Source organism: Atheta coriaria, unplaced genomic scaffold (genome assembly GCF_025399875.1).
Source record: "Atheta coriaria isolate IRGN ID8LTWV9N9 unplaced genomic scaffold, Caltech_Dcor_3.1 hic_scaffold_6_pilon, whole genome shotgun sequence".
NCBI classification, from domain to species: domain Eukaryota; kingdom Metazoa; phylum Arthropoda; class Insecta; order Coleoptera; family Staphylinidae; genus Dalotia; species Dalotia coriaria.
In genome coordinates this window covers 8,247,412-8,271,231 of record NW_027045448.1, presented here as the reverse complement: position 1 = coordinate 8,271,231, position 23,820 = coordinate 8,247,412, and the positions used below count along the sequence as shown (strand labels likewise).

General features: G+C 33.9%; 2 protein-coding genes across 6 annotated transcripts in view; both read right to left on the bottom strand.

The window, feature by feature from the left end:
- Positions 1-40: 40 nt before the first annotated feature.
- On the bottom strand, positions 41-923 carry LOC135793578 (uncharacterized). Its single transcript, XM_065304592.1, is given in 2 exon segments — positions 41-678; positions 681-923. Coding segments are annotated over 2 exon segments (723 nt in total). The 5' UTR covers positions 859-923; the 3' UTR covers positions 41-133.
- A 286-nt stretch (positions 924-1,209) lies between these two features.
- Positions 1,210-23,820, bottom strand: part of Pdp1 (PAR-domain protein 1) — a 52,317-nt gene continuing 29,706 nt past the window's right edge. For 3 of the 5 annotated variants that reach the window (XM_065303958.1, XM_065303957.1, XM_065303954.1), the window contains exons 2-5: positions 6,077-6,273; positions 5,822-5,999; positions 4,909-5,162; positions 1,210-4,753 (exon numbers count right to left, since the gene is read on the bottom strand). In XM_065303958.1, the coding sequence (XP_065160030.1) occupies positions 4,667-4,753; positions 4,909-5,162; positions 5,822-5,999; positions 6,077-6,273 (716 nt within the window). In that variant the 3' untranslated portion in view covers positions 1,210-4,666. The remainder of the gene's footprint in view (positions 4,754-4,908; positions 5,163-5,821; positions 6,000-6,076; positions 6,274-23,820) is intronic. The other 2 variants (XM_065303955.1, XM_065303956.1) reach the window with 2 other exon arrangements.

Here is a 23,820-nt window from a genome sequence, read left to right as displayed (position 1 = left end):
ATCATATCACATAAAGTTAAAATATAAAGTTATCATTCAATTGACACTCCGAAATTGCTTTATAATCACTTAAAATAAAACTATTTGGACAAATTTTTTACATATTAGCACAAAATTAAATTTAATCAAATATTTACATGTCATCTTCATACTCATCATCTAAATGATTTAATTTTAATTGTACTTTTGATGTTTCACTACTGCTAGTAGAAATAACTTTATTTTTCTTCTTTTTGTCTTTTTTCCCTGCTTGCCCCACAACATACTCAGGCATAACAACTTTAGAACTTCTAAATGAACATTTATCTTCTTCTTCATTTGCTTTATCTTCTATGTTGGTTTGTTTCTTTCTGATTATTGAGCTTTTCTTAAAAATAATCTTCTCTGGCAAACTGTCAAGTTTCTCCTCTGATTCACTCTTAGACTTTTCTAAGCTTTTAAGAAATGAAAAAGCTGCCTGTGTATTACTTCTATCTGACATGTCTTCATCCTTAACATCCTCTAATGTATATTTTGTCCATTGGTTTGGGTTCTTTCTGAAACCTGGTGTTCTTCCATGTGGTAAACATCTGGAGATTGGTGCTTCAGGACGTTTGAAAATACTTTCGCGAGATTTGTACTGCCTCATCCGTGGATTCTTATCACTTTTACCTGAACATTCGTTCCGATCTCGTCGTCTATCATCTCTTTGTTTTGATGTAAATTCTGGTTTTTGTCATCATTGTCATCTACTTCCATTTGTTGGTTTTGTATGAGTTTTGGGGCTGATTTTTCTGCATTTTCGAGTGAGGCAAAGAGGTCTTTTTGTTTATCAGTGAAAGATTGATGCGCACTATTTATTGTGAATCTGTTATCCATTTTAAACTTTGTTACTACGACGTTTGTTTTGATTGAACAAAATATAACCTCTAAACTAATGCTCAGTTCAGTGCGGCATTTGAGGAATTTAAATTTGACATGCAATACTACGTTAAATATTCCGCACCTTTTCTTAATTATTTTTATCAATCAGTAAAAAATTGTGTTTATAAACTCATAGTTATTTATTAAATTCAAATATTTTCTTACCTGACATTATCCGCAACCCAAGTTACACCATTCTACACAATTTAAAATATGAATTCAAAATGTCGCATAAAACTACAACTTTCAACTAAAATCTACACACAAACAGTTATTTACACACATAAGAAAAAAGACAAACACATATTGGAAAAACAAAAAATCAAATCTATTAATTTTCTCGTTGTTGCTTTCATATTTCATTTTTTTTACAAAAATATCTACAATGGTACTACAAATGATCTAAATGTTACGCTATCATAATTAAAATGTTTAACTAACGTATTTCATTATAGCTGTGAAGTAATAAGTCGTTGTAAAGTCGCCAAATAGTTCCATGCAAACTATTAACAGATTAACAGATTATTCAACACAATAAGAGTCGCCAGCTTTCTTCATTAATTATACTACGACAAGAGTGCTCTACGTTCAATTGTTAAGCTCCCTAGAAGTCTCTAAACAGTCGCTAGACGAGGACATCAAAAATACGAGTTACAAATAATATGCTTCTGTTTTTCTACCACATTACTTATATATTTTAATGCTCGTGAACAGCAACGATTTTTTATACAATTTAAATAAAATGAATCGAAATGAACCGAGAAAGAAGAAAGAAAAGAAGAAGAAAAATGAATCATGAACAAAAATAAAAAGCAATCATACAGTATTTATAATAATAATAATAATAAAAATTAAAAACGAGATAATAATAAAGATAACAAAACAAAAAAAAAAAGATAACGTTTCATCTTGTAACAACATAATTTCATCGCAACTTTGCCTAAAATCGTAGGACAGAGCAGTAAGAAACGAAAAACCCATTCAAAAAATTCAAAAAATCAAATCTCGCTACAATAATATTGTATTTTGTTTGCGCACACTTTTGTTTGCTTTGTTTGTTTGGTTGAATGAGGCCGTCGTTCAATTGTTCACTTGTTTCGCATCTCTCTTCGCATTGCACATCATAATAAACAATCAAATCAATAACAATTGGTAACAAAAGTACTTAAAACGTAAGCCATTCATCATTTGCAGATTGGTGTCCGAAACAGAGTAACAAGTAAAATGTACAGATGGTAACATGAGTATAATTTACGTATAAATACATCCAAAATCGTTTCGGGGTTCGGTGTGGCTGGTAATGAAAAATACGTTGTGTGTTTATGTATGTGTTTCTGTGGTGGGTGTTCATCATGTGTCAAACAATTCATTTGTTTTATAAACTTTTTCAACATGTAACATTTACGTATCATAACATATTCTCATTCATCGCTTCGTATTGACATCGTTGGCGTTCATATATAAAAACGGCATTTCGCGCACGCAAATTCAAAATCTTGCAATATCATTCTCGTATAAAAGGTTCAGCGTCATTCATCGTGTGTCACTTTTGTAAGGCAACTATATTTTTTTATCAAAAAATTCATTCAGTACGCGTTCACATATTTTGACATCACCGTTCGACGTTTGCTTGCGTTCCCTTCGCACCACATTTGATTTGAGTCACAACAGTCACAACTCGAGCTTTAACTGGTAACATTTTGTCAGTGAGTAGGTAACATTACATCAAAACACGTTTAAACGTTTTAACATCCAAGTGATGGTATCGACAATGAGTGTGTGTGGTTTGTGTATAGAGTATAGGCAACCCAAGAAGCAACACGTCATAACAAAAATCCAACCACAAATTCGAATATTGTCAAAATTTACGGTTGGATTTGTTTACAAACAAATGAACTCTATGTACAAACAATCAAAACACAATATAAACTCAAAAATATACAACAAAAATGAAAAAAATCTCGCATTGCAATGTACACTTAAACTTAAACGGGGTAATTAAACGATAATTAAACATTAGATAGGTACATTAGGTAGTTCATGCTCGTGGCGCCCTCTGGTGTGTATGTGTTTCGTGTGTTCTATGTTAAAGGTAACTACGTTTTGTTTGTTTGTTTTTACTCGTAACAATAATTGCAATTAATTAATCTCCCCAATCAGTTATTGTCTTTGTCATTCACTTGTAACACATTAAATAACAACGTTTTTATATATGGTATCAGTTTTGTTTACCGGATGTTGTTCGCTCGTCGTTATATAGTTTGCCGAATTGGGGAATTAATTCACGTTCTACTAACAAACAACGCAAAAAATTTTCACGAATTAACGACCTAATCATAACCTCTTTTCTCTACGAATGTATAATATTCTAGTTGCGTTCGTTCTATAACCTCTAAATAAATACAACAAGTTTCTGTTAAGCGGCTTCAATTGTTTTCCTCTCTTGTTGAGTTCATCTCTCTAAATGTGCATTTTTAATCAAGTGTCATTTAATGTCATTTAAATTTACGTAACCTAGAAAATCCGCTACACGTTCAAACTGCTACATATGCTATTCAGCTGCCATCTTGTTTCTCATTAATTCGTCCATCGATTGTGAGCATTCGGGTTGTTTTGTTTTGTTTTACGTTTTGTTATCTCTCCGCTGCGTCTCAACTCAAAAAATAGACTATATAAACATAAAAACAATCAACAATTACTTTAGTTAAGGATTAACAAGCGCCGACTCGCATATGGACACACCGCCATCTTGCGGTGTGTCACTCATACGCTCGGCCATCTTAAAGTTTCTCACAACGTGTTTTTTATACATACAATTTCATAGAATATAATCGACATTTCGCATTGTTTTCTTAAATAGCTCTGTGTGTGTTAGAATAGTTTTAAACGTTCGTAATTTCTACACGTCTAGATCATAATGCGATGAAATCTTTTACTTTAGGTAAGTTTTTAAACTAAAGGCTTAGTTTGCCGTCGGCGAGATGGCGCTACCAGGCGGAGCGCACGCAACACATAACCTAATTGACAATGGCAGTAATTGCGAAACGCTGATACAGCGTTTGTATTACAAATATATAATATTCAATCGTAAAGCGATTATTCTACAATGATCACGATGCATTTTATAATATCTCACTGGATTTTGAATTGGATGCTTGATGTCGACGATGAAAAACCCGCATGAAATCCGCGCGTGTAGCGCCATCTGCCGATCGCAACTTGTGTTATGCACTCTTTTTGTTTTTTTGTAAATTTTTCAATCTTTTTCTGAATGTTTGGTTTGCTACGTTGAACTTTATAATCATTATAGTATTCATATATAATATTTGAATAGATTTATTAATATAATATATATATTATGTTTTCTCTTAGTTATTCTCTGTGTGTTTTTTGTTGACGCCGTTGTTTTCTTTACTTGTTTGCTTAACCCACTGCGTATTTGTTTTCCTTTAACAACTAAAATTAATATCCTTACGAGCTAGGGTTTTTGTTTTGTTTTGATGACTACTAAACGGTACGATGTGTATGCTTTTATATACAATGTGGCTAGTCGTTTGTTTTGTTTGTGTGTTTTGTTTTCGTTGCTCCAGCGACGAAGACGACGACACGTGGTGCTGCTGCTTGATCTGTTTGCGTTTTTTTTCTTTTCCTCTTTTGTTTTGTTGGTTATGTGTGGTGAGCTATTCTTTTAGGTTAGGTTGCTTACAATTTACGGAGACCAGTTTTGGCGTTACAAATGTGCTTCGCTGAATGGATGCGCGCGTTACACGTCCTCGTACTTCGCCAATTTGTTTTGTAGCAGGAGGTTTTCTTTTTTCAGTCGTTCCAGTTCTTGCCGCAAACCTATATTCTATTAAAAAAATCAAGAAACAAACAATATTATTACAGATTATTTAAAATTATAGACAGCGACGTCTGGCGGTCGAGATTAAGTCAGGTTTTCGCCGCTAGAAGTCACCACTGGCAGCAGTTGCATTCCCCAAAGTGTTGCCGCTTGTGTTTTACCTCTTTCTCTAGATAACCAGCACGCAGGGCGATCTGATTCTCCTTCATGCGACGCGCATCGCGTGACCGCTTCGCCGCTAGGTTGTTCTTCCTGCGACGCGCCCAGTATTTGTCGTCCTTGAGGTCTTCGGGCACGAACTGCTTCCGCGACTTCTTGATGATCGGCTGCGGCTTGAGCTCTTCGTCTGAAAATGCTCTTGTCCGTGGATCAAAGTCGCGACTACTCGAAGCCATCGACAAGGCTTCAGAAAAAACTGTATTTTAGACATTAGTATGGTGTAACACCGAGAGAGAGAATGAGGGCGGCGACGCGAGCCGCGCTACCGGCTACCGGCCGGAAACAAACGAGCAACAGATGCGAAACAGGAAGCGGTTCACACACAAACACGGCGTGGTTAACGTGGTGACGATCCAGAAAGTTACACGACACGCAGGACACGTCAAAACACAAGATGGAAGCTTTCAAAGATGGCGGCTGGAGTCGGCGCGCCGCGATAAGGTTTACAGCCAAAATAGAATCTTGAACTCGTCACCGGAGAGCAAGAAGCAACTTGGACACACTTTTAATACTTTCAAAATTCATCAGTGACATTGAACGTGGTTTTGATTTGAGATAAGCCGCGTATTACAACATACTAATACTAGAAATAATGGTTGTTTCGTTGAAGATTCTTTTTCAGTCGATTTCAGGCTGAGACATTTATGTTTGCATTTGAAAACATCAAAAATTCTTAATAAAATTAAAGTATTTACATATTTATTCAAATTTTTGATGTTTTCAAATAAATATAAACAGGTTAAAGCATGTTTTGTTAAGTTAGGTTAGAAACCACACCATCAGCCATGTTTACATTAGTCCACATTAGTCTAGTCAATTGTCAATAGCTGTTTTTTGAGGTTAGTGGATACTCACTTGAATCTGCAGGTGACGGTGGGTTCATCGTGTCCGGCGACATGCAATCGCTGGGGCTGGGTGATCGTTCTCGTTTGGGCACCCCATGTGAGGAGCTCAAAGGGCCGATGGACCCGTGTGAGCCCAAACCGTCCATCGAGACGCCATTTTCGGACAAGAATTCATCGAGGTCCACGTACTACAAATTATTATTTGAATATTAATTGTAAAACATAAAATTTTCCAAATTTCAAATGGCGGATGTGTTGTAAATACCTTGAGATCTGTTTCGTAAGTTTTGTCCCAGAGATTGGGGCCGAGGAAGGCGGTCTGCGCCTCGACGGTGTTCCACAGCTCGCCGTCGTCTTTCTTGTCCTCATTGCAGGCGCCGCCGCCCCCAGCGAGCATGCCGCTCGCGAGGTCTTTGATTGCAGAGTGACCATGACCGTGAGGATGAGCCGGTTTACTATTTCCTGCGAAATGAACAACAAAAATTGATAAATATAACAAATAAAAACTATGCACGCATTGGAATGTTTCTAGTAATTGTCAAATCATTCATAAAACCGTCCTTGAACCTCTTTATTTAATAAAGAATCTGTCATCGCATGAAGAATATGTTTGTTTAGGCTTTGCCGCTGGCATTGTTTGCACGGCGCGTTTGTCAACTGTTTAATTTGTTTAGCAATGGCGGACAGCATGGAAGACACTAATTAATAATTATTTTTGCTTTTCATTGTCGTCTAATGTTGTCTTTGGCGAGTTATGGTGTAATTTGCATACAATGCGTTCACTAATGATACCTACTAACGCGACATAACGCAACATAACCTTTAATATCTACTACATAAAAACTGTCAAATTAAATCAGAACAATGTTTAAAATGTGTAAATGTTTTCTATAAAAATAGTTTTGAAGAAAATATTTATTTTGTAACACATGGTATCGCATCGTATGAAACATGCAAATTATTGTGCGATGCGAGTTGGTGAGTTATTGAAAGAACAAACAGATTATAATAATTGTGTGAGAATTTTCCTCGACAAGAGCGCACAACGCGAAACAAACGAATCACGAGACAATTTTATTGCGACAATCGATGGTGCTGCTCATGGTTGTCAACGAGTTGCGCAGAATATTTAGAAAAATAATCATAAAAAGGCTTGACCTTTGTGACTCTGTATCGAACCACTTCAACCTATGAATGACATTGTTAACGTTACTGAACAAACAATACAAGAAAAGCAAATATTGTTTTTTATACCAATTATAATAATATTATTATACAATTAAAATTTGGATGCAGAAAAAAATATAATCATTAAAGTTTTGAAGTGTTTCTTTAATTATTTCTCGAAATTTTATTGAAATTTGAATTTGAAACCGCTTTTCTTGTTAATTTTTTAATGTGTGAAGTAATGCAATATTTCACGGAAGTAAAGCCAGTGAGAAGTTAGTAGATAAAACCCCTTAAAGAATTCTATTGAAATAAATTTGAAGTCAAGTGAAGTGAAGTGAAGTGAAGAGCGAGCCGAGTGTAAAGGATGCGCATGCAAATATTAACGCTGGACGCCCACACTTATTAGGTTTTAATCCGTTTTAAACTCTTGACGTCCCTGAACAGCAATATAAAATATTATGACGAGAGCAAGAAAAACAAAACACTACAAAAAACTTTCCAATAGTTAATATTTTCATATTAAACCATATAATATATTCATGATAGACAAACAATGCTAATTTTCGGTGTATTTATGAATAAACAAAGTGTTTAATACTTGCGTTTCAAAACAAAATGAAAGATATCTCAATAACTCTCTTTTATACTTCAGATATAAATAATATTGCTTTTTGGAGTATATTTGCAACCACGCCATCTGGATGTCAATAACCTTATTTACTTAACCTATAATTTGACATCTGTATTAATTCTGTAAGGATTTGTGTTCGTTTTGGAGCAATAAGAGCGCTATAAGAGCTTATAATGCATAGAAGAAACATTTTTATTCAAATAGACAAGTAATTTAAAACTTCTGAAAACCACCCGCACAGAATTCCAAGAAAAACGATCCTGAAACACACTTAAGTTGTACTGGTTGCCTATATACTATGTCAAAAGCGCTCTTTAGGTGCGTTTTCACTTCAATAAACATTTTGAAGCTCTTTTTTGTGTAAATTTTCTTTGTATTCACTCATAACATCTTGTTAAGACCTTAAAAAAGTTTATCCAAACGAAAAATGTGAAAGTAGAACGTGCGCGAAGACATCGCGCGTTGGTACTACGAGTTTTTTCGACACCCGGACAAGTTTTTTCGACTTTCACTTCCGAAACATAGCCATCAGAATATCACAGAACCAATGAGCCAAAAGTTGAGGGCGTACAACGGTGCGCAGCAAACTAAACAGAGATAAAACTAAGTATAATGGACGCAACATGAATGATTTAACGTCGATTTAAATCTTTAAAGATCACGAAGAGCACGTGAAAAAAGCGATTCAAACTTTATTTCAGAACAAAGAATTACATTAAACTTGATAAATCATGAAGTTGTTTTTTATTACCTTTTGCACTTTTGATGTGAACGAAGGAAAATGTTAAGATAAATATTGTTATGACGCGTGTTGAGTCGTAGGCAAATTAATCTCTCATTAAAGCATAATGCTTGGTGTAATAATACGATTTATTAGTTGCTACCCACCGCAAGACAAGACATAAATATTAATTATACAGAAAGAAACTGCAAAGCAAGAAAATTCAACAAATTGCAGCGAAAACAAAGTCAAAAATATTTAAATTTAATATTTAGCATTGAAATTCCATGTTTTTCTTTTCTTCTAAGAACTCACGACGTTTAACATCAGTAACGTGTCTCTAACAATTAAATAAGTAATAAAAGTTTAATTGTTTGAACATTTAAAGGCGACCGGATACAATTCCAAGCACTTGGATCGTTATTGTTAATGCATATCAAAAGAATTGCCGCTGGGCGAGACAATTCGCTCGAATCGACACAGAAACTAATTAAGTCATAAATCACCGATATCGTTAAGCATTCGTATGTAAATTAAATACACACATACATATTTACATGCATAGTTTAGAGTTGTTATAATATATGCAACCAGACATGCTGACTGCATTAGATGCATTGGGATTTTATGTTGGTAATTTAATATCGTAAGATTTTTGTTATGGTTTGTGTAATGAGTAAGCATGAATGTATGAGTGTGGATTTTCGTCGAGTCGGCGACGACGAGTGTCCGCTCGTCCGCGAATTGTGATCATTTGTCGGCGTCCTTGATACATTCGTTAATTATACACTTCTTCTATGCGAAACATGTTTCTCCTCCGCATCGCATCCACGACATTAAATAACGCCGCTGTGGTATGCGATAGATGCATTGTCATCGTTCTTTTACATCTTTTAGTAATAATAAATTAATTTTATAAGAATTTGCTCTATTTGAGTGGTAATATCCTCAAAAAATAGTCAAAAATAAAAATACAAACATGTTTGCTATTAATTATTTTTAAAACCTTCACGCACACATGCGTATTCATAGAATCATGAATCTAACCTATTTTGAAGATCCTTACCCTTCATTACAAACCGAAATTAATGACTTTATTCGTTTGTCACGCGTAAATATCTTACAAAACTCTGTTTCTTCTTCGGAAACGTTGAGATCCGTTAAACTAAAGCAGAATCATCATTTTTTCTCTCGACTCGATTCGTTTGAAAAGCATCCACAACCCGAAATGCCCGCCGTGCATTCGAGCGTGTATTGGAGGTTGCCTATTTTTAGGCGCGCGCCTGTCAACCGATGCCAACATGCGTCGATATTAATTAACATGTTGCTGGGTTCCTACTCTGCTCGTGCTGCTAAGGTTGCACTAATTGTCTAAATATAAATATCAACACATAATGGCGGAGGTGCTCTTTCAAGATGATAGAAATCAACGCAATAATTATAGCGTCAAATTTGCGCTCGCCGCGAAACAAAACAACGCGCACACGCAAAAATCAAGATAATGCGAGTAATCGCATTAACCGATAGACTGCACAAGCCGCGGCGCGGTAATAACAATAATTTAATAAGTAATAACAATGTTGATGCGTCCGTCGGCTCGCCAATAAAATGCTCACTTCCGTCGATAAGATCGCACGTCACACGCATGATACATTACATACTGCACATGTTGTCATTCATGAAAAAAAGAATCGGAATCGGAATGTGTGAAGCACCCAGACAAAACACGTCCTAGGAAGAGGAAAAAAATCACGCCTGCAACACATTGTATCACAGGAACATTTTTCTCAATAGGTTTTCTCATGGGAAGTTCATAAATTCATTCCGGAGACAACTACGTTAAACAATCGCTTGTAACTTGTCGGTAAAGCTATTGAAACCTCATTGTCGTTACATAAGGAGCAGGCATCATAATAACACAGTAGTTAATTGTACTAACAACCAACGCCATCTATGATACAAAATCAGAACATATTATAACCTCAATTTAAGATTTGATATTCAAACAGGTTAAATTTAATGAATCCTAATTGTGATTTTGTTTCTTTTGCTTCAAAAAAGATTCGAAAGCGAAAAAAAACACAGTTAAATGTTTTCCGTGGGTCGGTGTCGTGTTGATTGATGCCCATCATTAAGGAACATGCTAATGTTCGCTTGGAAATATCGCGAAAATGTAGAAAATCACCAAATGGACCCGGGCCAAGACGTCAAAAATTATTAAGCTAACACATTAGAAAATAAAAAACGAAAACAGAACAAAGTGACCAAGAAAAATAACAAATTGCTTGCTAAACATATATTTATACATCCATAGATGTCGCTAGTAGGTGTTTAAGGTTATGATATTCGATACAATCTAAAGCTGTAATAATTATAATTATGTTGTCAAATTAATATGTAGTGAATGCAAATCGGTGCGTGTCGAAACCGCACTTAAACTCCACACAACAGGTGTTCAGCTGATCGTTAAGCATTCGTTGTTCCCTGCGCGATATTCTTTAGCAACTCATGCTTTGTTTCATTTGTTTTAATTTCACGTTGATTTATCGACCGCCGCACAGTGTCTTGGGACGTTCATCAATATTTATTTATTGACGAAAACCCACGACACTGCCGCGCACGTGATTCCAGAGATGTCATTAATATTTCATACCTATCTCGATGAGAAACAAAGAGATAAACGCTATGTGTGCATATATTAAGAGATTAATTAATTTATTGAGTTTGTCTTTGATTTTATGCATTTCCTGTGCGCTTTTTATGTGCAACGCTTATCAACAAAACTCATCCTTGATGTGCGCTATTCAGTATTGTGGAAATCATGTGACATTGAGTGGAAAATCATGAATGGCGACTGGATTTGTATACCAGTTGAATGAAATGATTGTAGTCGACGAATTAAACCATTAATTCTGATTAATTTCATTATTGCGTGCGATTTACTTCAATGGCAAACAGCAAAAGCTTTTGAAAAGGTTTTACGACTATTTAAATATACAAAAACAACAAAAATAACATGACCAGGGTTAGTAAATTATATTTTATGTGCGTACATAGCTAATTTGACAAATTAAAGTGACTTAATAAAGAAAAACATGATTTTTACGAAATTAAAAAGAAAAAGTTGATTTTTTACAAAATGTCATTCGTGCTAAGTAAAGAATTACAACTATATAATTTTTTTACAGCGCATCCTGATTATTGTCTCGTCAACTAAGAATCTCTCAGCACTCTTGCATAATAATAGCGTGCAATAAATAAGTGTAACGCGGAACGCAAAATCAGCGTGGAAAATTCAACAATCGAGATAACATTTTCACGCCAACCAGACGAAGAAAAGTTAATCTGACAATAAAAATTATATAATTTCTTTTTTTCAACACTTTTGTTAATATAACTAGGCAGGTAATATGTATAATATTAGTCTTACAACAGTTAAACATCTTGTTTTGTTTTTTCCTCGTTTGTTTCTCAGTTTTTTGTTGCTGCGAATTGCGCAATCGTTTGTTTTCCATGCGGTGTGTTGTTAGTTCCGCGCATTTTCTTTCTTTCTGCCTTGCGTTCGTTTCGTTTCAATTACGGAACGCGTTTGGATGCACATTCTGGGAATCCGCACGGAAATTTAACGCAGTTTAACAACTTTAAACTTTTACTTTTGTTTGCCGCGCAAAAATCACGTCAAACAAACAAAAGCATTAATTACGAACTGAGTTTTTTATTTTTACTAATGATAAACTCAACTAGAAACAAATGCAGCGCGAATAACGAAAATGAAAGTATGCAAACGTGCAATTAGCGAAAAATACAACTCATTTCCTTGTACTTAACATATTAAAATACGAAGATATTCAATTTGGAGAATAATTACACGTTCGATTTTATCTGCATGAAATTGTGACGCCCTCAACTTCAAAAAGCAATCGCAAACCTGACCTTAAGTTCGAATTCCATCCTCAACGTAGGCGGCTCATATTTAACATTTAACATTTGCATAGTGGGCAAATTTAAAGAAAATTTAATCAACTTTTACTTCCTCATCACATTTTTCCAATGTTTGATTTATTGCCGCATAAATTAAAGAAAATGAAGATGTTCGTTGATATATTAACGTGTGGCATCGATTAAAACCATTAAATCACGTCCGTCGACCGGATGCTCATCGCAATCCTCAACGTCAGTTCAGCGTTCATTATCGGTAATTAAAATACGTTAATCAACAACAACTACATCATCTCGCTGAGTGTAACAAGCATTTGGTGGATTTACAGACGTTGCAATTAGACTATTGATTGTAAATTTATACAAATCTATACGATGTGAAAAATTAATGTTCCTAGGGAGACAATGAGAAGAAAATTTACATGATACACGAAAAAAAAAAACACAACACACAATAATGTACACGTAATGATGGGAAATTATTGTTCATTAATGTTTAATCTGATTACGTCCAAAAAAACACCATCGGAGAATAAGTTTTCAAGAAAAGTCATAAATAATAGCCGTTGAAAGTGGATAATAATTATATAAATATTAAATAAACGTTATAAAAATAGATGTTGTGGTTAGTGTTAAATTAAGAGGTTGTTCACCTGTCAAAATTCTTGCGTGCGCTTAAATTTCTCCTCAACTTTCGATTTTTGTTGCTTTTCGTTAACTTTTGTTACGCGCCGTTTTTTGCGTGAACATTTTTACATTATTTCGCAATGCTTTGAAAGAAATTCAACAGAAATAAAATAGAAATAAACCGAACAGGAAATTAGGTGTTTAAGGATGGATGCCAGGCACCACTAACCGGTCGATCACGTCTCTTAATCTATTAGTTGCATTAGTTATTGGAAAGCCGTTCGGAATTCGAATTTCCGGAAAACACGAATCACTCCAAACCGAAATGATTTTGTTAGCGTTGTTAATAAATATAATTAAAATAATTATTGTAATTATAAACCAAATCCGGTTGGGTTGTGAATTTTGGTAATTATGTTTTATTTATTTGTTTATTTATAAGACTCGGGGACAAGTAGTGAAGTGAGTTTGAAGCGGTTGGGAAAAAACCGCGATTATTACGCAAGTCGATGCGACAAACTTCGCGAGACGCACGAGATGTGAATTAAAGTGAAAGTGCGCGCATCCATGTCATGTTGATGTTATTGCATCCGATACAAGCACGAATGACTTAAATGTTAAATTTTTGACTAAAAAAATAAGTTTTTGCTAAATTAATGCAAAAAGACTACGCAAGTATATTTTGAGTGTTTTTATTTGAGTAGCACCTTGGTTTATATGTAAAAATATAGTTGCAGATTGTTTGTGCACCAATAACTTCTAAACTATTGAACCGATATTAATGAAATCTTGTTTACTATATGCAGTTTGGTCAGGATTAAGATATAAACTAGTTTTTATCTCAATTATTTGCCAAAATAAAATTTTATTGTAAAAAGTATTTTTAATGAATTCCATACGTTTTCAACAGATGGCGCTGTAAGTATATCTACAATAGGCTTCAACTTTATATTGGTAAGTATCAAGTAGATGGCGCTACCTTACAAGCTCAACTAGCGCCATCTACATTACAATAACAGTACAAAGTGTAAAACCTTACTTAAAACTTTTAAATTATTACACTTTATCCCAAAATTTGCATTTTAAATATCTGCCGGATGCTATTTCTATCTTATAGTAAATATTTCTTTATTTTCTTAAGGAAAACAAAAAGTTTAGGAAGTTTCCTGAGTAACACACTGCAACAGTGTGCCACTTCCCGACTTTTCCGACACTTCACTCGCGCTTGTCGGCAAACAACACACAAAACACGCGAACCAACAACACAAGCCATAAAAAGCGAATGAAAACAATGCCTCATCCATGATACTACACTCTTCAGCTCTTCACTTCTCTGCCTCATTACTTCGCAAGTTGTTTGTTTGTGCATAAAATAATTCAGCATGCAAGAGGTAGAGGAATAAGATAATCATGAAATTTACTCCGTAGTATACTAATACTCAACTAATGCTTGCCGTGCGCAAACGAACGCAAACAAGAAACGAAGAATGAAGTCGAACCCGGAAATGTTCTACGTCGGCGCAGACGGGAATACGGCAAAGCGCACTCTACACCAATACACCACCACTATGACATATGTGTGCGCTTGTGGATAAAAACAAAGAAAAGTAAAAAGAACAAAAAAATGGTGTTCGACTAAACAGAAATTGTGCCAACACAAGTTTACCAACCGCATGTGATTGTGTGTGTACTTGTAAGTTGGCTGTATGCTAATGCAATAAGAGTTGCGTTGCGCCGAGTTGAGGTGAGTGCATTTCCTGCATCTTGCCAGCAAGATGGCAATGTGCAGTGAGCTTAAGAGCACGAGTGCATGAATGCACGAGCGCTCGTCGATGCACGATTTACCTATTTGCGGTGGTTAGGTATCTGGCTGCCAAATGCGGATGTGTAATTTTCATGCGGTTTCATTTAGGAATAAGATTTCAAGAGAAAAAATGCTTGCGAATTGAATATTGCGCCATCTAGCGGCAAATTATTAACTGCAGAATGAATTTTCGTCAAAAGTACACTCTATTTGCCAAATTTTACATTAAATTTCCAATTTTATTTTAAAATTTAAAAAAAATGTAAATAAAAATATCTAACGCCATCTACATTTGAATTATGTAACTAGAACTGTGATTGAAACTCCATACCCACTTTCATCCCTTATTTTACACCCTTAAGGTTAAATTTTTGTGATAAAAAGTAGCCTATTTACTTTTCCTTGGCAAAAAATATCTTTACACCAAAATTTATCAAAATTGGTCAAATGGATTTTGCTTGAATGCATCACAAACAAACAAAAAACACAAAAACTAACATTTCGTATTTATAATATTAGTTTTAAACCTAACCAAGGAGTAAAACATAAAGAAAATCAAGGAAACTACAATATTATCATTTGTAATCAATCATTTACTAAATTTTAATAGAAATGTTCGAAAGTAGGAGTCACCGACAGTGGGTCAGTAGGCAGCCCCGCCGCCACCGTCTTTCGCATGATGCCGATGACGCAAAATAAGAAATAAGAGCGAAGAGAGCGAAACTCACACTTTCATCATTCATAATTGGCGCATTGGCGCACTGGCGCATTTGCCTACTAATTTCAATACGCACTCATTACTCACTCATTTCCAACAGCCATCAGTAGCACACTAGTATCTATCGACTATTAAAACCATTAACCAGTGTGTGCGTTTGGGTTACTTTTACGCACATTGCGAAGGCGCGAACGGGCGAACCGGCGAACGCGATGGAAAAGAAAGTGAAACTTACACTTCCTTAATCGTTACTCCTTACTCTCGCACACTCTGCCGCACTTGCGTTATTCGTGAGTAGCTTAGTTAGTAGGCGAGACGGAGCGCTTGCGCTAATAAACACTTTCTCATTCATCCGACCGACCGACACACAGCCAGACAGACGGGCGGGAAATGACGTATTCGTACGCGTAATACTGTAACGATAGATTCGATACGATATGATTTGCAATGAAAGTGGATCAGATCAGTGGAATATTAACTCATTTACTCATTAGTCATCCACATGCAAATTATAATAGCAATAAGATATCTTTAAAAATCATTTTTTGGTTATGTAATTTAACTTTTGTGAGACGAAATATCAGAAAATATGAGAAAATTTGATGTTTAGAAGGATTTGAAGCGCATATTTTGCTAATTCTTTATAAATATTAATTTTACCACATTCCATCATAGATTTAAAAAGACTATATATGAGTAATTCAGAAATTGTACTGGATTTCAAAAAGTTACAAAATATGTAAAAACTTCGAATTTTACAGCTGTTTTAGACGATTTATAAGGTAGGAAAGCTCAAAAAACAAAAGAACAACTCTTTTTCTATAAAATATTAAACACTACGTTAAGATTGTATATCTCAGTCCTAATATACAGGGTGTTTTTCACCGCGTAGTAAAATTATTACAATAAACAAAAATAATTAAAATATCTGGTGTGTATTCATGAATAAAATCAATTATTATTATTATTATTATATTAGATTTAAATGTAAATGAAGCTAAATCACCTGATTTTACAAACTGCAGTTGCAACAATTATAGATTCGATATAGCAAACTAGAGTGAAACAGTACGATTCACCGTGCGCAAAGGAAAAGTAAACGCAAAACGCGGCACTAGGCTAACAATTATAATTATGATCTAATTAAACTGCTTCTCGACACACAAACCAACCAACGTGCTAATGTTATGCTAATTAATAGGCAATCATTTTTATAGAAATGACACACCGCACAATTAGTAATAATTTATATCCTACAAATGTAAAATTAAAATTAAATGCAAATAACTAGAGCCATCTATGTTACAATAACAATATAAAACGTAAGCTATTAGAATGTAAGTCAATGAACGTGTAAAATTTTGTGTATAAATTTAAAATGCAAATTAACCGGTTTTTAAACACAAAATTTATGAAACTATCGCCAAATTAATTGATTTATACTCTTAATTTATCATAAACCGATATCATTAACACTTATAAATAATAAAAACAAAAGTTGTATATTTTAAAGTCAAGTAATCTTTAATGCTTAGATTTAATTTCGATTTCAAGTTGTAGGTATGCGTGATAGTAGTATCAATAAAAAAGTGCATTTGCATATTGCGTTTTTTATAAACTTCTGATTCGATATTTATAGCATTTAAATATTTATCAGTTCGAATGTTGTATAAAGCGCTAGTAAATATGTATGCAAATGAGGATTAATGTGTTCCGGACCGAAGAGGACGAGAGACAAACGTCAGGTGCCGCCATCGTCGTAAATTAAACATCAAACAAATTAAAAATGCATGCAAATGCAACCAACTATACACTTACATTTTATATTCAACTTTAGATAATTTTAATTGAAAAAAACAGAAACACTGAAGCGTCAGGTTGATTGATGCACATAAGTAATTAAAATAACAATCACATTAAATTTATTTATTGTGTTTCCTTTTACTTTCGGTTTTTTTTTTCGTTTTAATTCTTATTTTAATATAAATTTAGATATTAATACCTGCTTTTGGGAGTTTATGTTGGTTTTTGGTTGATAAATGTACGCCTGCGAATGACAAGTGAATTTTAATGCAAACCGGAAATCGCTAATTCCGATCCGCCGCGTTCGCTAATAACAGACGACATCGGTCGAGCGCTCGGCATTTGATGAGTCCGGGGACGCGCTTCCAGCAAATCGGAAGTAAATGAGTAATATTTGTCGCATGGTCGCATCAAAACACAATAAATTACCGGCGCACAAATTCGCGATCACAAAGCGGCACACAATCGACGATGACAGCGACAATGTCAACTATTCATTAAATTTAACTATTGTTTGATTCATCTGGCGTATTATTCATTCAACAAACAAATCAGCAAAGTAATAAAACTCATTTTTTTCTTGGAAATTTTCAAATACAATATTTATGTGGCGCCATCTAGCGTCGAGGAGTTTTAAACCCATAGGCGGAGCGTAAAAGCGATTTATGTGACAGAATCAATCAAATGTGCAGATTGAATGTGGTACGATTGTATTGAAAGTGAAAATGTCGTAAATTTCAATTTCACTTCTACGATTCCGTGCTCAGATCGATGTCTAAGTTTTTAATCGATTAGCAATGAACAAAGGCATAAAGCGATTATATTTCAATATTCAATAATCTAAACATTATTTAGTTAAACAAATTAAGCTGTTTTTAGGTCCTGACTATTTTTAACTGTAATAATAAATAAATTATGTCAAATTACAAAATTTCTAAAGTTATATAAACTTTAACCAAATTAAAAGAAATTAAATTACGCAGGAAGTAATTAGCAAAAAAGTTAGTGAAGAAAACAAGGAGTTTAATCAAATTAACTTAAAAAATTATATAAATTAAACTAATTAGTAAAATTAATTTAAATTTATTTTTTTATAATACATTTTTTTCTTATAAATTAAAATTTTATCTGGTAGATTTCTAATTTAACTAGCTTATTTGATAGAAAATTGTCCGTATATTAAGGCTCTGCAGTTCAATCCGTTTTATCTCTTTTAGTTTACGAGATATTCGCGATTGAATAAAATGGACAAAAATTGAAAAATGTCACTTTTTAGTACTTTTAGTGGCGTGTTTTGACCGTTTGCTATTGGAAATATAATTATTTTATATTTTTACCTGATAGAGAAGTTTGCAATCTTTCATAATCAGCAATGCGCTGGTTGCTATCACTTTTAGTTTCAAAGATATTAATTATCAAAAATCATGGAAAAAAATTATCAAGCACCCCCCCTTGGCAATTTTTTTCTTAACAATTAAAATTTCATCTCTCAGATTTTCGTTTTAACTATCCTATCTTATGGAGAATAGTCCGTAGATTAAGACGCTGCGATGGGATCCTAATTATCTCTTTTAATTTACAAGATCGTGTGTTCTCTTATGCTCTCGCAGGCAAAACTATATGGTTTAACGATTACGTTTGTCTCATTTTAGTGTCGTTTCATTAATTTTGAAATGACAACGATTCTAAACAAGTTTTTATTACAAAATTAAATTTTTAAGGCATTTAATTCTTTTGTGAAAATTTAGAAATACAAAAGTATTTTTGTTACTTAGTTGCCTTTAATCACTTCAACATTTCAATTGAATAGAATTTATAATTCAAACTCTAGAATCATTTGCGGTCGTTGAATAAACACTCTGTGTGATTCTGCGATGCTATGCTTTTACGATTCCGCTGAAATTATTTATAGTTTTTGTTTTTGCGCTCACCATGCGAGCTCCATGTGACCGCACCGAGAGTGTAAATATTTTGAGAACCTTGCCTGTCAATCACAAGCATGCCACTCGCTGCCACCAGCGCACATCAACTCCATAAACACACACGAAGATTATATTCGTCATAAAATAATTTAATTAATATTTCAAAAAACTATCCTGACGTGAAATCAAATGATACTCAATTAGAAAGTGAGGTTATGAACACAAAATAAATTTCAGCTTAGAAAAATGGGCGTAATGCGGCGAAAAATCGCATTGTTGAAAAAATAATCGCTGTACTTATCGGTTATTTACGACCTTTGAGATTTGAACCAGATTCGCACCGGAGTATTTGATTTATCGCGCTTCGGGAATTCAAAAACGAACACAAAGCCGCAAATCCTGCAGAACGTACAAAAATAGCATTGTTCCAAACAAAATCAATAATAAAAATATCTAGTTTAATCGAAAACTAATCACAAACTCTATTCTTTTATTAATTACATGTTTTTATCCATTCTCTAAAAACCCAACACATAGATTACATTAAAACCTACATGTATATCATAAAAAACCGTTTAAAAACAAGTGAAAGTACGTAATTCTTATTCTCATAAGAAGCTGCTGAAGAAGTTGAGTTCCCAACATTTTTCTTAATGCGTATTTTACGTATTTCCTTGTCTCGACACCAGTTATACACGTGACTACAACATTAACTGCTTAAAACTAAATCTAAATTTAATTTAAATCATCAACATTTAACTCCATGTACTCAATATGATCTAATCTAAAGTATAGTGAAATAAAACAAGGAATACACACATTCAATAGCGAATAAATTAAGAAAAACAAGTATTTACAGCAAGTCTTTCTAGTTTATGATTGCTAGATACAAGAAAGTCCAAGTCTATCTTGGGTTAATTAGATTTCTTTCCGCAATTTCCTCCCAAACCATAGATTTACACTTTATCGCCTTTTCAATCACACATCAACTAAAGTTTCGACAAGTTTAGTGTTACCTTTTAAGTCTGGTATCAATCAAAGTTATTGCCTGGTTAAATGTTTTTTAGTGTCTCAAACGCGACGTTGTTAAATCTTGTCATCTGAGCTGGCAAACAGGAACCGCACGCAGGAATGTGCGAATTGTGCGCGCAAGAAAAAGAGAAAATATTGGGCGGGGCACACTTGTTGTGTGCGCCTGGACTTTGTTAGCATTTATTCATTAATTAACTCGACCGAGCGGCTTTGAAAACCACTATGGAAGCATTCAAAGTATGTAGTAGACAAGAAATTATTTTTACTTCAACTATAATACATCTGTAAGTGTTGTCCAGTCTAATCGACACTAACGTGTTCATTTGTTTATTCAATCGGATTGACATTACCTTCGGATTACTTCCTGTATTTGTTATGATATAGTCGCGGTGCCCTTATGTGGCGATGTGAAAATGAAAATTTTAATCAAAAATAAAGTTTTTAACTTGTAAGTTCCTTAAATGTTAAATTTTACGAGTTTTTGAAGCTAAAAACAGTAAAATTAAATTAAAATTTCACTCGTAAACGAAATTTGTTTAATTATTTACATGCTGTTAATATTGTAATTAATGTAAGAATTGTTTCTTTGGTAGTACAATGTGTGGCTTGTTTATGTATGCGGAACAAAATGCAAATTTTCGTCAGCGAATTTTTAAATGTTTTTTTCAGGTTTCGAAACGCGAGAAAGTCCCAACTTTTTTAGCACCCATTAACATATCAATATAGCTACTATCAACGCTTAAAACACCTTTTTATTGGTACTAAATTAAACTAATTGCCTTTTGTTTACATTTTGGGTTTTCCACGCTTAAATAAAGTAAAAAGATTTATTTTAATCTTAAATTTTCTGAAGATATTTGTGCCTTCCTATACTTAAGTCACATTAACGCCATTTGGTATTAATTCACCAGATGAAGTTAAGTTTTTATTGCATTATTCTGCACGTAATTTGCAACAAATAACTAAACATAAGTGAATGCGTAAATGGTTTATGTATAAATAAGTAGCAACTCATTCTACTTAGCAAGTTAATGCACGTCTTAAGTAATAAATGAGCAGCACGTTAGAGCGTTCATGCACTTTATTTATTTCATACTTACAATTACCACAAGAATGAAATATTGGTGCTAAGTCAGAAGTAAGATGAAAGTATAAATCACGTGGAGTAATTTAAACTTTACTTAAGTTAAGTAAACGTCAGCTTACCTGCAACAGAAAAAAAAAACAATATTAGTAAAATATTGACGGCATTGACAAGAATTTATAAAAAATTTAATTTGTTTAAGGAGATACTTAACATGCGTAAGAGTATAATGATTAGCTGAGCGACAAAGTAATGTAACTTAACGTAAAAGCATCGAAAGTGAGTACGAAAGAAAGGATTAGCGCACCGCAAAGCGACGTCGAATGAAAGTGCGAGTAGACGTCGAGAAAGCAAGAAAGCATGGCACACACGCCGCTATTACTGGTTCACTAAACTAGGGGACTAGGACAAATTCACTTTTCAATCAACTTTTCATGCATAAACACTTTTACTTAGAATTTCATAATAAGTTAAACTCATTTTAAACAAAAAAATCAAAATTTTACTCGTCAATATACTTAATATTACATAAGCCTAATAAATTATTTTCTTATTTTTTTTGGTTTATTATGTTCCAAATCTGCCAATAAATTCCCAAACTACGTTAAATACTCGTAAATAAGAAATGCTTAAAAGCACTTTCGCGCCATCTAAGTGTGAATTAGGTAACTATAACTATGATTAAAACTGAATACTAACTTTCAACCCTTATTTTACAACCGGTAAGTTATTTTTTTGCAATAAAAAATAGCCTATTTTATTTTCAAAGATCCAAAACACATTTCTACCAATGTTCATCAAAATTGCTTGTTTCATTTTTACATAATAACGTCACAAACATACAAACTCACCATCACCTCTATAATATCAGCCAGAATTATCACATTTAAAAATTCTTAAACCAAAAAAACTCAAATATCTTGTATTTGGCTTGTGGTATTGCCTAGTAAACCAAATTCCTAACACCAACTTACATCTAAGCACACCGAAGTAGCCAAGCGAAGCGGCGCGCCGCGAGTGAAAGTGCAAATTAATAATTTCTCTGGCACACTGAACGTGTTTTACAATCCGCACGCATCGAATGAGGTAACAGCGCATTGCGCGCCGCCGCGCGTCCGCGATTGTGCAATTCGTCTTTGACGACGCGATCCGCAAACTCAACAAACTCAAGAAGTCAAACAATAAAGAAAATACAACATCATCAAATAATAAAAAAAATTCAACAATAAATAAATGCAAGACTTTTATACATAGACACTTTATTGATTTCAACCTTTGCTTCTTACTTTTTACTGTTGATGTATTGTTTAAACTACATTTATTTCTACAGCACGATTCTGCAAATTTAGCATCTAGAAAAACCCACCAAGTTTACACGTAATCGCGAGTTTCTTCTCTCTCTATCAATAACTGTCTATTCTTGATCTATTCGTACGATTCGCAATTGTGCTCAACTGGTTTTTCATTTGCGTCGTCGCACGACCAACGACGTTGTTCCAAGTTCTTAATTGCGTTGCATTCGCTGATTGAAAATCCTGTTCAAGTGTTCACATTTCACACCAACTTATCAAACACAAAAGAATACAGATAGAAATAAATATCCAAGAATATCCCGAGTCCATCAATCAATTAACTGATACAACATTGTAAACGTAGGCCACTTAATATGCGTATGTATGAGTAGGCTTCTTGAAAGTAAAAATAAACAACATTTTAAAATATTTGCGTATGAATGTGACGGCGACTTTGATCGTGATTGGAAATAAATTGCGATTCGCCGAATATAAAAGCTCGGGAAATACATGAACGAAAAAAAGCAACGTCAAGATTAATTATTATGAATAAAAAGCAATTATAAGTAGATTTCCATGATGGATAATAATTGCTACCTACTCTTGAACGACTCAATCCAATTCACATATGTACGTGCATAGAGAGATGAAAACGCTTAGGCACAGCTTGATATTATGATCATAAACAATTTGTTGTAACACAAAAATACGAATTAATCATGTGTAGGTATTGCGTGCTGCGCAGACTTAAACAATTTAAAAACTTTTGCGAAATAGGCGATTCGGACGTGTGTTGTCCTTTCTGGAGGCGGCAATTAAGACGCCTTTTAATCATCTATTTCAGCGCGGCGATCTTGAGCGCGATAATGCGATAATAATTATAGCAAACAATCAAGCGCACACGCGTAAAACACAAAACAAAGTGTTCTGCGCATGCGCAAGCGCATTAGCTATATGGGCGGAGCATAACATATGCAATAATTCATCAAATCATCTTTAATCACATTAAAAATCTTCAGAAATATTTTTAAGCTGCATTTAGGAATAAATCGTTTTGTTTTTTTACATTTAGGCAAAGAAACATGCAGAAAATAGCATCTGTATTGTAATCTGCGCATGCGCAAACGTATTATCTTCATAAGCTGAGCAAAATATATGTAATAAATCATAAAATGTTTTCTAATAGCTTGAAATATCTGTTTAAATAATTAGAAACCGCATTTAAGCATAAATCATTTCACCTTTTAACATTCAAAGATTTAAACA